Source organism: Podarcis filfolensis, assembly GCF_964270895.1.
Source record: "Podarcis filfolensis genome assembly, chromosome: 4".
Taxonomy (NCBI): domain Eukaryota; kingdom Metazoa; phylum Chordata; class Lepidosauria; order Squamata; family Lacertidae; genus Podarcis; species Podarcis filfolensis.
Window position 1 is genome coordinate 22,786,583 of NC_139607.1, and position 15,330 is coordinate 22,801,912.

At 43.8% G+C, this 15,330-nt stretch overlaps 1 protein-coding gene across 1 annotated transcript in view; it reads left to right on the plus strand.

Moving 5' to 3' along the window:
* Positions 1-15,330, plus strand: part of ITGBL1 (integrin subunit beta like 1) — a 136,555-nt gene that overhangs the window by 112,495 nt on the left and 8,730 nt on the right. The window contains exons 8-10 of the mRNA XM_083610793.1: positions 4,588-4,704; positions 9,130-9,276; positions 14,003-14,116. Of these exons, the coding sequence (XP_083466919.1) occupies positions 4,588-4,704; positions 9,130-9,276; positions 14,003-14,116 (378 nt within the window). The remainder of the gene's footprint in view (positions 1-4,587; positions 4,705-9,129; positions 9,277-14,002; positions 14,117-15,330) is intronic.

Here is a 15,330-nt window from a genome sequence, read left to right on the forward strand (position 1 = left end):
ACATGTAATTAATGGTCCCAGCATTGTGGGTAAGCATTATATTCAGTGTAACTCTTTGCACCAGTCATTTCAGCAGCTTTCCTCATTTGTTAAAAAAAAACACAAAACCTGGACAATAGTGAATGGCAACATAATAGCATCATGTGGTGCATACAATAATGGGCCAAAATGCCAATGTCCTTACAATGTGTCCTTAAGCAACTTGAACATCTGTGGGTGGAAATAATAACTTTGGCCTATCTAAAGAGTGTAACGTTTTCTTTCTTTTGCAGAAATAAAACTCTTAGATTAGTATTTTGAGCCTTTGTATTTGTCTAGCATATTTTGGATCCAGAATCAACATACTTCAGAAAGACAAATGTATTATGTGCATTATATTCTGTGAAAAATGAAACTTTCGCTAGCGGTAACCACTCAGAGCATCCAACTGGGGGATCCAACTGAGGGATCACTGCCAGAGAGAGCCTTCGGGGGTAGAAAAGGTTCTCCATCCCTGGTCTTAGAGCTTAGAGAAGAAAAAGTGTGATACTTTTAGACCTTCATTGCTGTTTTGTTTTAGTGATCCTTCTTTTAAAAAATGGTACCAGGGCCCTGGGTTTGTAGGAGGAAATTTCTGGTGTGGAATCCATTTCTCGTGCCTGGGGTATGTGAATTCTGTTCCTAAACCTAATGGACTTTTCTCACTTTGATATCTATGGCAAGTCTACAGAGTGCCTAGGATATTCATACTTTTCTGAACAACATACCAGCATCTGAGGCACAGACCTCCAAGCACACTTAATTACAACTTTTCTAAATAACACCTTTGCCTTTTTGCTAATAGGTGGTAACTGCAGAAACATATCCAGTGTTTCCCAAACTTGGGTCTCCAGCTGTTATTGGACTACAACTCCCATCATCCCTAGCTAGCAGGCCCAGTGTTCAGGGATGATGGGAATTGTAGTCCAAAAACAGCTGAAGACCCAAGTTTGGGAAAGCCTGTGGTACACAGTCTACTGGCAGGGGTTGGAGAGACTCTTGATTGATAGCCTGCAAAGCCACTGACATTCAGCATAGACATTACTGATGAACTGATGGTCTGACTCAATAAAACACTGTATATACTGAGTCAGTTCCAAACTGAGCTGAGAGGAGTTTACTCACCTTTAATCTGCACTTCTTTTACTTGCTATCACCCTCAAACGTTTTATTGTTTCTGTATGTGCTGTACTTTTAAAAAGAGCTGAGGATATTTCTGGTGTTCATTTCCCCCCTCTTGCATCCGGGTTGCTATGGTAAACCTATTATTCCGGGGAAGGGAAAAACGCGTTGGTGAAAGTGTTGATCCCTTTTTCATTTTTCCCCTGTGATTTCCTCTAATTACTCAAATGATCAAGTTTGCGTTGAAAGTATGGTTATCGCAAGGCAAAGCAAGAGGAAAGGCCCAGGCCGTGTGGGCCTGCTGTTATTTCCACAGCAGACACATTCAATAAAATAGGACAGCTGCTGAAATTATCTCCCTCTGCGTCCTGAAAATGGGCTCTCCTGTTTTGTTGTTGCTGGGTTCTTTTCTTTGGCCCAGTAGGCCAGCCTCTTTAATAGAGCGACCTGGAATTTAGTCCTGTGCTACGCGACTAAGCTTTTTTCCTGCCCGTCTGTCAAGCAAATTGGCTACTTTTGAGGGGGTGAAGGATGGGGGAGGAGGCGAATTTTTCTTTAAAAAAAAGATAGTGACAAATGTTATAGGGAATGATAGAATATACTCTACACTTCAGAAGAAAAAAGAAACAATTGAGTGGATTGGCTTCAAGTCTTTGTTATTCGCTGAGATGTAAACTAGGAATTATTACTAATAATAATTTTAGCCACTGCATTGTGTTGCACATAAGTCCAACTCTCAAAGTCATGATCACAAGACACACTTGTGTGTGGGGGGGGGGGTTGTGGAAGGTATTATGAAGAATATGTGAGGGAGAAGAGACTAGTGTGTATATATGGACCTGTAATTTATCCGTGGTTTTTATTTATTGCTTCTTTTCTGAATCTTTTGGAATCATCCAGACTAACGTGTATTAGATGCAATGTTGGAATAGGTGCATGGTAGAATATACATTCTACAGTTGATGTCATCCATAGAAGATGGGAATGTATTGGCTGGTTGACTTGTAAGCTCTTTGGAAGAATTTCTGGCACCTTTCTGTGGGGTGCTTTCTCTCTGATGCAGTACAGTCTAAACTGCGTCATCTCCTCTCTTTCCTCTCCTCTCCTTCCTTGGAGGCCTATAAGCAGAGGTTGGGTGGTCATTTGCCATGGATGCTTTAGCTGAGATTCCTTGATTGCAGGAGGTTCGGGGGCACCGGTGAAGCGGTGTGGGGAAACAGGACTGGTAGATGATAAACACAAGAAGCACCTTGCTGGATCAGACCAGAGGCCCATTGAGTCTGGTATCCTGTGGCCAACCAGATGCTTCTTCTGGGTAGTCCACAAGCAGGGCACGAACATGACAGCACTGTCCCCACTTGCAGTTCCAAGCAACTTGTGTTCAGGATGCATACTGATTCCCTTGCCTTCAGTCTAAAGTGACACAGCCAGTTCTAAGGACACCTTGCTGAAGCTAATTTCTCAGGTCTGAGTCCAGACACTGCCTGTTTGGGAGACAATATGGGAACCCTATGTAACCCTACCTTGACTTCCATGAAAAACATAAGAAAAGCCATCCCGGATCAGAAAGAACATAAGAAAAGCCAAAGGCCCATTTAGCCCAGCACTCTGTTCTCACTAGGGATGTGGGTGGCGCTGTGGGTTAAACCACAGAGCCTAGGACTTGCCGATCAGAAGGTTGGTGGTTCGAATCTCTGTGACAGGGTGAGCTCCCGTTGCTCGGTCCCTGCTCCTGCCAACCTAGCAGTTCGAAAGCACGTCAAAGTGCAAGTAGATAAATAGGTACTGCTCCAGCGGGAAGGTAAACGGTGTTTCCGTGCCCTGCTCTTGTTTGCCAGAAGCAGCTTAGTCATGCTGGCCACATGACCTGGAAGCTGTACGCCGGCTCCGTCGGCCAATAAAGTGAGATGAGCACCGCAACCCCAGAGTCGGCCACAACTGGACCTAAAGGTCAGGGGTCCCTTTGCCTTTACCTATGTTCTCACTGATGCCTGTGGGAAGCCGGCAAGCAGGACCTTAGTGCAACAGCACTCTCCCCAGCTGCAACTCCTAGCAACTGGTACCCAAGGGCACCCTGCTTCTGACAGTGAACATAGACCATTTCATTTCATTTCACTTTTAATTTGTATACCGCCTTTCTATATTACTATACACAAGGCAGTTGACAAGCTGAAGAAACAACGAAAGTCAGCAAAGCTCACACACCTAATAACAGTATGATCCAATACAAAAAATAGCTTTGGAATAAACAACACATGTCAAACAAAAATATATATTCAATAATCCATTTGAATATAATAGTAAACAATAAAATTAAATATCAGCCAATAATGATGAAACAGTTTGCACTTACCAGTTACAATAAAGAATTGCTAAACTTAGTAAAAGATACTGGCAAATTGCAATGCATAAAATATCACAAAACATACAAACCCATGTAAAAGGATCAGATTGATAAACAAGGACACACTATCTATCATCTATCTATCTATCTATCATCTATATCTATCTATCTATCTATCATCTATCTATCTATCTATCTATCTATCTATATCTATATCTATATCTATATCTATATCTATATCTATATCTATATCTATATCTATATCATCTATATCATCTATATCTATATCATCTATATCATCTATATCATCTATATCATCTATATCATCTATATCATCTATATCTATATCTATATCCTGAACTCTGTTTTCTCCCCAGCTGCTTCTGCTATTCTCAAGGTCATGGTCTGGGAAAGGTTCCTGGGGGCAGGAGGGTGGGGCAAGGCAGGTGGAAAAAAGCCATTGCCTGATTGATGGATAGCACAAAGTCTCTCTCCCATCCATAGCCACTGATGCTAGTGGCCACTGATTGCCTTATACACCATGCATTTGTCAAATCTGCTTTTGCCTCCTGTGAGAGTGAATTCCATAGTTTAACTATGTTCTGCATGAAGAAGTACTTTCTTCTTCACTGTTGACTACACATTTATGAAGAAATGGCAGTGTGGACTGAGCCCACAAGACTCCAGGGTTCCAGATGTCCTCCAGTGGTATAGAAAGAAGCCATGAGATGTGGGTACCATGACACCTTCCTAACATGGAAGGCCAATATCTCAGTGGTTGAGCACCTCCTTTGGATGTGGGAGGTTCTGTGTCTAATCCTGGGCATCTTCTAATCCAGGTAGCTCATGATAGGGAAGACCCTGGAGACCACTGCCAGTGGATGATATTGGCCAAATGAGCAGACAGCCAGACCTTTTCAAGGTAGCTCCCTTTATTCCTAAAAGAGGTAGGAGCCTTGATGTAGCAGTCTTTCTAGAATTTCTCCTTTTGAATATATTGCATTTGTATTTCAATATGATCTTTATATTTATTTGCCGCTTCCTTAATGACCCGATGCAGCTCTGATTGTTGCATGCGACTGATGGAGTGCTTATTCTTACAGGGAAATGCGAATGTGGCCAGTGCACTTGTTTCCCTCCAGGAGAGTCCAAAATATATGGCAAAATCTGCGAGTGTGACGATCGGCAATGTGAAGACATAGATGGCGTCGTCTGCAGTGGTATGTTGTTAAATTAAAGCAAGGTGCCCAGCATAATGCACACTCTTCATCCTCTTTATCAGATCAGACTCCTGATGAAACGATTTCCTGCAAGTCTGCTGTCCAGCAGCCCCAAAGTACATTATGTAAGGAGAATACTGGGAACAAATATACGGCTCTGGAGCAGATCAAAGAGCAACCCACCACAGTCCAGAATTGCCATATAATTGGTTTTAAAGGATCCTGATGGTTTCTTAAATTGACATGTGGAAGAAAATGAGGAGGAGTGACTCAAGGAACCGTAGGCTGAATAAGGTTGCTTCAGTTGACCTGTTCATTTGAACATTCATCCTGGTTTGTTTGTGGGGAAGTGAGACAACATTGCACCATCACAGCAAGCATTACCCCACACTTTCCACTGCCTTTCTCTGTCACTTTCCTCGCTACAAAAAGTCTCCTCTTTTTGGCAAAGCAAGTTTGTGTGTAAGAGTTCCAAATCAACTCACACAACCTAAATTTGCTATTGATTATCATTAAAACAGAAATGCATCTATTGCATAACTCTAAATCAGGGCAGTGTTTCAGATTTGCAGTATGGATTTTTGCAGATGGAAATAGGCACAGAAATGAAGGTAGGAGTCAAGTGCCAAAACCCTTTTCACTGGTGTACACTGGGTTCATGTTACTCTTGGAAAATGTTTACCACCAGTTTACCACCTGCCAGATTTGCTTTGTTAAAATGCCTGCTTGGAAAACCATTTGCCTTGGAAAAGCCATTTGCATAGAAAGTTGTGCTGCTTGCCAAGGAAGTTTCTGCTGTGCAAGGCTGAAGTTGTCTCCTGGTTCCCATGGAGATGCACGAGATAAGGTATTGCACAGCTTATTTTAAGGCACAGGGCAGAGAAACTTCATTTTCTTATTCAGTGTGTGCATGCCACTCCGCATCACTACATTGGGAACCAACTTCAGTCTCATTTTTGCTGCAAAGGACAGAAGCCTTAGGCCCCCCTGAGAAAGCAGAAAGTGTTACAGCTGAAGGGACCTCGGAGAAAGGCAGGGATTTTGTCTGGAGATTAGATGCCTACTGAAATGAGAGAGGGAAAAGTGAATGGCAATGCAGGTGATCTGAATAAGAACGGTCACCTGCCCTCTCTGACTAGCAGAGATTGATGAATAGCTTTCTTTTCTGACTCTAGGCCCAGGTAGGTATAAGGAGAAGAATGTGATAGATGAGGGAGTAAGCAGCCGTGATCTTACATGTTTATTATAGCGACTTGAAAATGCAGCTGCCTGTCATCTGAAGAAGAAAGAAACGAGCTTTCTCAGCAAGACCTGTGGCCCAATGCTTTAGCCTTCTGCTCAGAGAAGTCAAAAGGGGAGATGTCCTAAATAGTCTGTTCCATTCCCTTAAAATAATGCCATTGATTACAATGGAACTTATTTCCAAGTAAATGTGCTTAGGATTGCAGACTTCAGTGCACAGGTCATCCTTCTCCTTGGAGTATTGAACATGTTTAGAATATTATAACGCTTTCAAATGTGAGCTGTTTCAAAAGGAAATCTGTGCAACATCCAAATCCCAAAGAATAAAAATGTTCTGGGCGGGGAGTTTGGCATGATGAAAAATAAAATAGAACTACTAAGTAACGTTATTCATCATTTAAATTTCACTTTCAGTGCTTAGTGCATTTAACAATTATTTTTATTGCGATGCTCACAAGAGCCCAGTGAGGGTGGGTCTGTTATCTACATTATATACTCTTGGATAACTGAAGCTGAGAGAGTAAAAACTGTGTGTAGCCAGTTCACAAATCAATGAGACAAAATTCAAATCATATTTCATAGGTTTAAGGGTAGTGAAACAATTATCACTAAATAGGGCTTTGATTTGGGTTGGCATGGTCATGAAGAGAGGGTGAAACAGTGAAGCTTAAGGGTAAGAATCATAAGAGGAAAAGGAGCTTGCATGCATTTTCCTCAGTAAATGATACCTTCTGGTGAAATAGGTTGTAAGATTAATAATAATAATAGTAATAACAATTTGTTTGTTTGTTTGTTTATGCATACCCCGCCCATCTGGCTGGGTTTCCCCAGCCACTCTGAGCAGCTCCCAACAGAATTAAAAGCACAATAAAACATCAAACATTAAAAACCTCCCTAAACAGGGCTGCCTTCAGATTTCTACGAAAAGTCATATAGTTGTTTAACTCTTCAACATCTGACGGGAGGGTGTTCCACAGGGTGGGTGCCACTACCAAGAAGGCCCTCTGCCTGGTTCTCTGTAGCTTAACTTCTCGCACTGAGGGAACCGCCAGAAGGCCCTCGGAGCTAGACCTCAGTGTCTGGGCAGAACAATGGGGGTGGAGACGCTCCTTCAGGTATACTGGGCTGAGGCCATTTTTGCTGTAGTCCCTCTCTTCCACATTGAATCCTGTTAACATTGCTAAATGACACGCTTTTGCTGACTAAGGGTTGTGTGCACTCCCTCATCTTTCCAATCTGTACAATATTTGTCCATGAAATATATGATGGATCAGATTGTGTGTGGGGACCTGATCTATGGATTGATTGTCATGGTTACCCCTGGAGCAATTACATATTGGAGACTGCAACCAATTATAAATCAGTGCCCACTTTAAATATTCATGTAGGCTTACATACACGTATTCATGTAGGCTTACATACACATTTGCAAACAGGTTCCTGTTTACGCATGCAGATGCATGTTTGCGAAGGTGAGTGTAGAAGGAGATCCAGTTTGCCTACCGTAAAGTACGCAGCATGCCATAGTTATTGAGTGCTTAACTTTGTATGAAGAACAATCAATAAGTGGACTGGAAAGGGTAACGTGACTCGACTCCACAAGTTGTTCTTCAGGCTGCTGTGTACACAAATAAGAACAGCTCAAAGACTTCTAGACATATAAACATGGAAATTAGCAAAGTCCCTTTCCTGCTGTTCACAAAGGGCTGAAGGACTGATTCACATTGCACTCAGCAAGGCCTCTTCTTTGTGCACAGCAGTGCTCAAAGTATGGAACAGTGCGTTTCCAAATACTTGGGGATACAGTGTGTGTACATGTGAGGGAGCAGCAGGCCAATCCAGTTCCCTGGGGCATGCCCACCATAAGAGGTCTGGTGTAGGCAGATGCCCACCACGTGTGTCTTCTTCAGTTACAAAGTCGCAGTGATTCATGTGATTACACATGCTGAATTTTGCCCTGCCTGGGAGCTCTGAAAAGTATAGGCCTTTCCCAAATTGAGTGTGGAAAGTGAGCTTTTCGCACAGCATTCCAACACATTTTTCTTTATCTGGCTTAAGCCCTGCCTTGGGGATGGAAAATCCGGCTGTTGCACTCTGTGCCATTGGCATGGCATTGTCTGACAAGCAGGGATGTTGTTTGGACTCAGGGCTATGCTTGCCACAAAACTTTCTTGCATGGCTCATTTCCCTGTGCCCCAACCAGGCTTTGGTCATAGTGATTTAGCAGGTGAAGCTTCTCCTTTGTTGACAAGGCGAACGCGAATCCATCGCAGCCTGTTCTGACCCCATGCCGGTGCTGTTACTGCCATAAGGCAGAGTGAGGTGGCTGCCTCAGAAAGCAATTGCTGGGGGTGTGAGAGGAAGGCAGTGGTGGCAGTTCCTGTTAGCTATCTGTGAATTTTTTTTAATGTGCCTTTCACAAATAGTTGAAAATAAATCCTTTCACTTGTCAGGCTGGCAACATTTGAACAAGTATCATTTGCGAACTCCTCCAGACAATGTCCGCATGAAGTCCTCTCACCTTCACAGTCAAGATGGAACTAACATAAGCAAGCAATTCCCAAATGCCAATTGCCAACTGCCAATTGCCACCTCCTTCCCCTAATACCATCTATTCTTTGTGAAATACATTCCCAATGAAATACTGTTTCCACAGCCATTCTTTTTGAGCTTCCCTCAGCCTTTCCCCCTTTGTTGGAAGATATGAGTCCCATGTGAACTGCCCTGTGCCCCATAATGTTTGGTGGAGAGTGGTGCCTCATTGCCAGTGCTGAAGTAAAATCCAAGTACCGTATTTTTTGCTCTATAAGACTCACTTTTCCCCTCCTAAAAAGTAAGGGGAAATGTGTGTGCATCTTATGGAGCGAATGCAGGCTGCACAGCTATCCCAGAAGCCAGAACAGCAAGAGGGATTGCTGCTTTCACTGAGCAGCGATCCCTCTTGCTGTTCTGGCTTCTGAGATTCAGAATATTTTTTTTCTTGTTTTCCTCCTCCAAAAACTAGGTGTGTCGTGTGGTCTGGTGCGTCTTATAGAGCAAAAAAATACGGTACTTGGCTGGTCAGCTTCAGAAGGAAGTTGCGATCTTGCTCACCCTGGGCAGCAAAATGTCCTGTGCAGGACCCGTCCCTCATAATAAACTTAAAATACAAACTTCTCCCTGCCTCGCCATCTCTCCTTCTAGGTCACGGCATGTGTTCCTGCGGCCGATGCATTTGCAAGGATGGATGGTTTGGGAAGTTGTGTCAGCACCCAAGGAAGTGCAACATGACGGAAAGCGAGAGCAGAAGTTTCTGCGAATCGGCGGACGGCATATTGTGCTCAGGGAAGGGTAAGTGCGGGGAAACAGAGTGCCACGGTGTATGGGCATGCTCTGGGAGATTAAAAAAAGCACAGCCTGCAGGTTATAAATTGTAGCACTCAACTTTCATAGCCCCCTCGCTGTTTGACAGCTTTTCAAAATGATTTTACAATACAGAGAACTCTTGTCATGAGGTTCTCCGTTTTGTATTTAGAAACTTGCCTTTCAGGCATTGTTTACCAACAGCGTGTGGTCCCATTTGCAGGTATAGTTGTGGGTGTACGTATCTATATGAGGCCATTGTGTATGAGGGATTATATCTTGGCATGATGTTCCAAGTGTTGCCAGCAGGTATGTGAGCACGTTTGCTAAACTTGTCTGGAGTGGGAAGAGATTCTTTCTCTTTTCTTTTGGACTGCCGATTCCTTTCATATCCATCAAAGTCTGAGGGGGTTCCTTCATTTCAGAGGTTTTATACCTTGTTAGATTGCCATTCGTTTTCAGTTGCAAACTGTATTATGGCTGCTTCTTCGAACCTATGAAATTTGTACCAAATGCAGACATTTTAAGAAAAGACTGGCTCAGTGGTGACTGAAGCCCTCTGGGTTGGAAAGAGAGTTAAATAATCTTCTAAAATTGTGTAGGTTGTGATTCTTTGGTTCCTGTTTTATTTTGAAAAAAATTTAAAAAAACAAACCTCACCTCTGTCTCTCAGGATTCATCTACATGTATTTAGTATATCGCTTTTCTAATACTGCAAATGGCCTTCTCAAATGCCAGGTGCACTGCCCAGGACAATGCTTTCTTAATTTCCTGTTCCAATGTGGGACACTTTCAAGTTCACGATCAAGTCATCGCCTGCCTTTGTCACAGAGGGCAGAATTTCTGTGTCCCACTGCTCTGGTTTTCAGCAATAGGCAAAAAATCAGGTTCTGTGCATGGGCTAGGATGCAGATTGCTACTGAGAGGCTCCTATAAAGGGCTGACACTAGTCCCATGGGATGTTTTCCACCACTGTGAGCAGCTGGGCCCTATCATCGTGCTATGTTGAAAACTTCAAAAACAGCTCACCACCTAGCACAGTGGCCTCCTGTTTGAGTTCCTTGCTTCTAGCCATGGTGAACAGAGGACCCATGTGGCTGCTACCATCAACACAAGGTGGGGGTGGGGGGGACATGGCTCTCACAGGAATAATGGTTCTGAGCATTGGTCAATGTAGAACATAGCTGAGAGATATATTGCTGCACTGCAGGGTTCGCCTGATGTTGTCTGAAGCCAGGAATGCAGAAACCTTTGGCCCTTTGGATGTTTCTGGACCCCAGCCCTTATCATCCCTGGCCATTGGCCATGCTAGCTGGAAAATGATGGAGGTTGGACTCCCACAGCACCTGAAGATCCATAGGTCCCCCATCCCTCGTGTACAGATGTGTGACAGGTTCTTCTGGCAAGGTGGAACAGTAATTGTTAATGAAACTTCCACAGAGCCAAGACTGAGCCACCATCTTTAAATCCGATTTCTGCTTAGCTACTGTGTATTCAGCTGAGCAACTGAAAATAAAAGTAAGGAAATTCCCCTCTTAGGCAAAATGCTGAATGAGGAAAAGCTGCACAAGTTCTTCATTATAATAGTAATATAATAATTTATTATTTATACCCCGCCCATCTGGCTGGGTTTCCCCAGTCACTCTGGGCGGCTTCCAACAAAATATTAAAATACAATAGTCTGTTAAACATTAAAAGCTTCCCTAAACAGGGCTGCCTTCAGATGTCTTCTAAAAGTCTGCTAGTTGTTTTTCTCTTTGACATCTGGTGGGGAGGGCGTTCCACAGGGCAGGTGCCACTACCAAGAAGGCCCTCTGCCTGGTTCCCTGTAACTTGGCTTCTTGTAGTGAGGGAACCACCAGAAGGCCCTCAGAGCTGGGCCGATGAGGGTGGAGAAGCTCCTTCAGGTATAGTAGACCAAGGCTATTTAAGTCTTTAAAGGTCAGCACCAACACTTTGAATTGTGCTCGGAAACGTACTGGGAGCCAATGTAGATCTTTCAAGACTGGTGTTATGTGGTCTCGGCAGCTGCTCCCAGTCACCAGTCTAGCTTCCACATTCTGGATTAGTTGTAGTTTCTGGGTCACCTTCAAAGGTAGCCCCATATAGAGTGCATTGCGGTAGTCCAAGCGAGAGATAACTAGAGCATGCACCTCTCTGGCGAGACAGTCCGTGGGCAGAGTCTCAGCCTGTGTACCAGATGGAGCTGGTAAAAAGCTTCCCTGGTCACAGAATTGACCTGCTCCTTCACGAACAGCTGTGAGTCCAAAATGACTCCCAGGCTGCACACCTTTTTCACATTGCGCATTGTTTTCACATTCCACTCCAGCAGTGGAATGGTTTGTGTGTGTGTGTTTTGTGGTGGAGAATTAGGCACTTTTAGGTATACATTAAATTATTTTTCCTCTCTGGGTTTAATTGCAAACTATTTGTCATTGCAGAATATATACTGGTATACTTAACTACTTGCTTGTAGAACTTGGCATGAAAGAGAAAGGGGGAAAGAATAGAATTTGGTGGGTTTGCCTTTCATTCGCTTTGGCTTCTTGTCTTCCTTCTTACCTGTCTCAATAGGCAACAGGCATCATGGAATATGGGGTATTAAACACACTACAGAGGTTGTGGGGTTCATCTCTCATCAGCTCCAACCAGGATGGCCAACAATCAAGGATGATGGGAGCTGTGGAAAAAGCCACTTTAGCTGCAGTATCCTGCACCTTGTATGCACTGTGATTAAACAAAGGAAGTTTGATGGTTAGCTGCCTGGGGAAACAATATTATGCCTTTTTTCAGAGTATGAAAGCCTGATGCTAGGCTGCCATTCTTAACCCAACTAATCCTTCACTGGCTCGCTCTTAGCACAGAAGAGGACGTGCACCTTATTCTAAGAAATGATTAGCCTTTAAGGCCATTTTATTACATTTGTTCTAGGGCCGTTGTTATGGTACCATATCGAGCAATTATACGCTAGTGAGCATGTCTAAAGATCAAGCTGTTAATGGAGCTTTGCATTTTGTGCAAAACACTTTTCTTAAAAAATAATAATGAAATCTTAAAACATCTGGCAGCTACAGGCTCAGCTTAATTTCTGGCTGCGTTTCCAGGTTTCTGCCTGAAAGATTTATTTTTGAAGAATTTATTTCAACAGCTGATTCTTCACATTAACGTTGCCGGCACCTCCAGCTGCGATTCCTGGTGGTGGAGCATTGTGGTTGAAAAGATACATTGTCCGCACACAAAAACACAACTCGGTATGCCAGTGAAGTTGATGGCGGAACAGGGACACCGGCCCAGCTTGGCCGAGCCTAAACTCATCAGAGGCAGAAAGTGCCAGTAGCCCCTGAGATTCCTGCATTGCAGGGGGTTGGACTAGATGAGCACAGGATACATTCCAGCTCTATGATTCTAAGATCCAACCCCTGGATGCAAGAACGGATCTTCTGGATAAATAATAATAATCCAGTAACCATCACCTTGGGACGCGGGTGGCGCTGTGGGTTAAACCACAGAGCCTAGGACTTGCCGATCAGAAGGTTGCGGTTTGAATCCCCGCGACGGGGTGAGCTCCCGTTGCTAAGTCCCAGCTCCTGCCAACCTAGCAGTTCAAAAGCATGAAGTGCAAGTAGATAAATAGGTACCGCTCCGGTGGGAAGGTAAACAGCGTTTCCGTGTGCTACTCTGGTTCGCCAGAAGCGGCTTAGTCATGCTGGCCACATGACCCGGAAGCTGTATGCCGGCTCCCTCGGCCAATAAAGCGAGATGAGCGCCGCAACCCCAGAGTCGGCCACGACTGGACCTAATGGTCAGGGGTCCCTTTACCTTTACCTTTTAACCATCACCTTATGAAACAGGGAAGACTTGAAAGGCCAAAAGAGGCTCGCAACTGCTCCTACTTAAGCCAGCACACACAATCTAGCCAAAATTAAACTCCCCCACAACTCCCATTCATTCCAGAGAGAGAGAGAATTGATTCATTTTCCCCACTGAAATCAGTAGGTCTTCTCTTTGTAGTGGGATTGTGCCTCAATTTTATACATCATGGGGTTAGTTAGACATCCCTCGTGGACACAAGTGCTCGAGTTCTCCTGTTCCCTGCTGTTTGAGTGGGGCACCCAATATGACCCGTGGGCTGGAGAAACAAAAGCCTTTTGCTTAGAAAGGAAAGCAGGTCGTGTTTGTGGCATGCTCTGCTTCCCCCACAGCCAGCAGATAATAAACGGCTGTGTAGCTTATTCTTCCTACTTCATTGTTGTTGTTGTTATTGTTGTTTTAAAAAATCCCTGATTGTATTTAGTGGCTTCAGTGCCCTCAAGGAATATCTCTCCTGTCCCTTCTTGCCTTGTTACCACAGCCAAATTAATTAATTAATAAATCACACACTGCTTTGTCCCACTGGGACACAGTAGCCTTGATTTTAGAGCTTTGGCAGAAAGCGAAAGCATCTACCTCTTCACAGTAACTCCTGATTAAAACAAAATGGAAGGAGGTGGAGGAGGTATGGAGAGAAATCACTACAGGGCCTTATAGAAAACTCTTCAAGTCAAAGCACACCTCTATAGCATTCTTCTCTTCAATGGGCTTTTATCTTGATTATCTCCTTGTAGACAATTGCTTATTAATAGGCACTGATTGTGCGCCCAAGATGTTTCAGGCCCGATGGGTAAAGCTCCACTGTTCTGTAAGTGCTAGTAATGATTTTTTTGTGTGCTTTCAGGTTCTTGTCACTGCGGAAAGTGCATCTGTTCGCCCCAGGAATGGTACATCACAGGGGAATTCTGCGAATGCGATGACAGAGACTGTGACAAACATGATGGCCTTGTTTGCACAGGTGTGGCACAATTGCCCTGCCAACTCCTCTTTAAGCACGTAGGATAGCAGAGACTGAAAGAGTTTATCTGGTGTGCCAGCCTCTGCCACCCAAAATGGTGCAACTCTCCACCCAACAGCCTCCCACCCACCAACATAGGCACATTTGACCACACTGTGAGAGACAAAGCAACCCAGTTGGGTTGCCTACAAAGCTCATAGTTCCAAATGAACAGGAGGAAACCTTTCTCCTGGTTTGGGAAGGTCAAGAAGATAGCTAGATAGCTCAGTTGGTTAGAGCATGGCACTGATAACGCCAAGGTTACAGGTTCGATCCCCATATGGGACAGATGCGTATTCCTGCATTGTAGGCAGTTGGATTAGATGACCCTCAGGGTCCCTTCTAACTCTTAAGATTATATGAGAAATCTGCCAATTTTGTTTTTTTCTGTGTTTCTCTCTGTTTTTGAATCTTAAGTTTAGTTTGCCGCATTTCAGCATCAGTTCATGATATATATGGATATCTATATCTATAATGAAAACTGGTTGGCAATTTAGTGTACATTTTCCCTAATATTACATATCATTTTGCCTAACATACACATTTTTGCAAGCTATTTCCCCTAACATCTTCCCCGCATTATTTTCAGCGATATGTGCACTTATATGCACACCCTCCTAGGGCTTGTTGTTAGAAAACTGTCACTGACAGCAAGGGAGGGGAGTTTGTTTGATGACAGGCACACCTCTTAGAGAAACAGGCCACACACACTATAGCTACATCCTGTTTCCCATGCTCTCAAAACACAGTATTTTGTCATTTAATAAAATATGACCTTTTTTGGGGGGTGGGGAGCAATCCGTGGTGACAGTGAGAAGCAAATCTGTACAAAAGTTTGTTGAAAGCTCTATGTAGCTGGAGTGCCGGAGGGCACATTTCCCATCCCATAATGCTCTTTTTAATAGCTGCAGCTGACTTATCCTGATGGATAGCAGAGCTCCTGCACTGCTGCTGAAGATGTGATATTGCACTGAAACTGCTATATTGGGATTAACCTTAGTTTAGTGCTTTGAAAGAAAGCTACATTTTTCATCTTGGGAAAAGGCTGGGGGAAACACCCTTTAATTTCTCTGAATGACTTGCCCAGTTATTGGAGAATACATAATGCAATATGAAATGTACTTCTTTAGTTGAGTTCCCTGCATTTCAGGGGGTCCCTCCCAGCTCCGCAATTC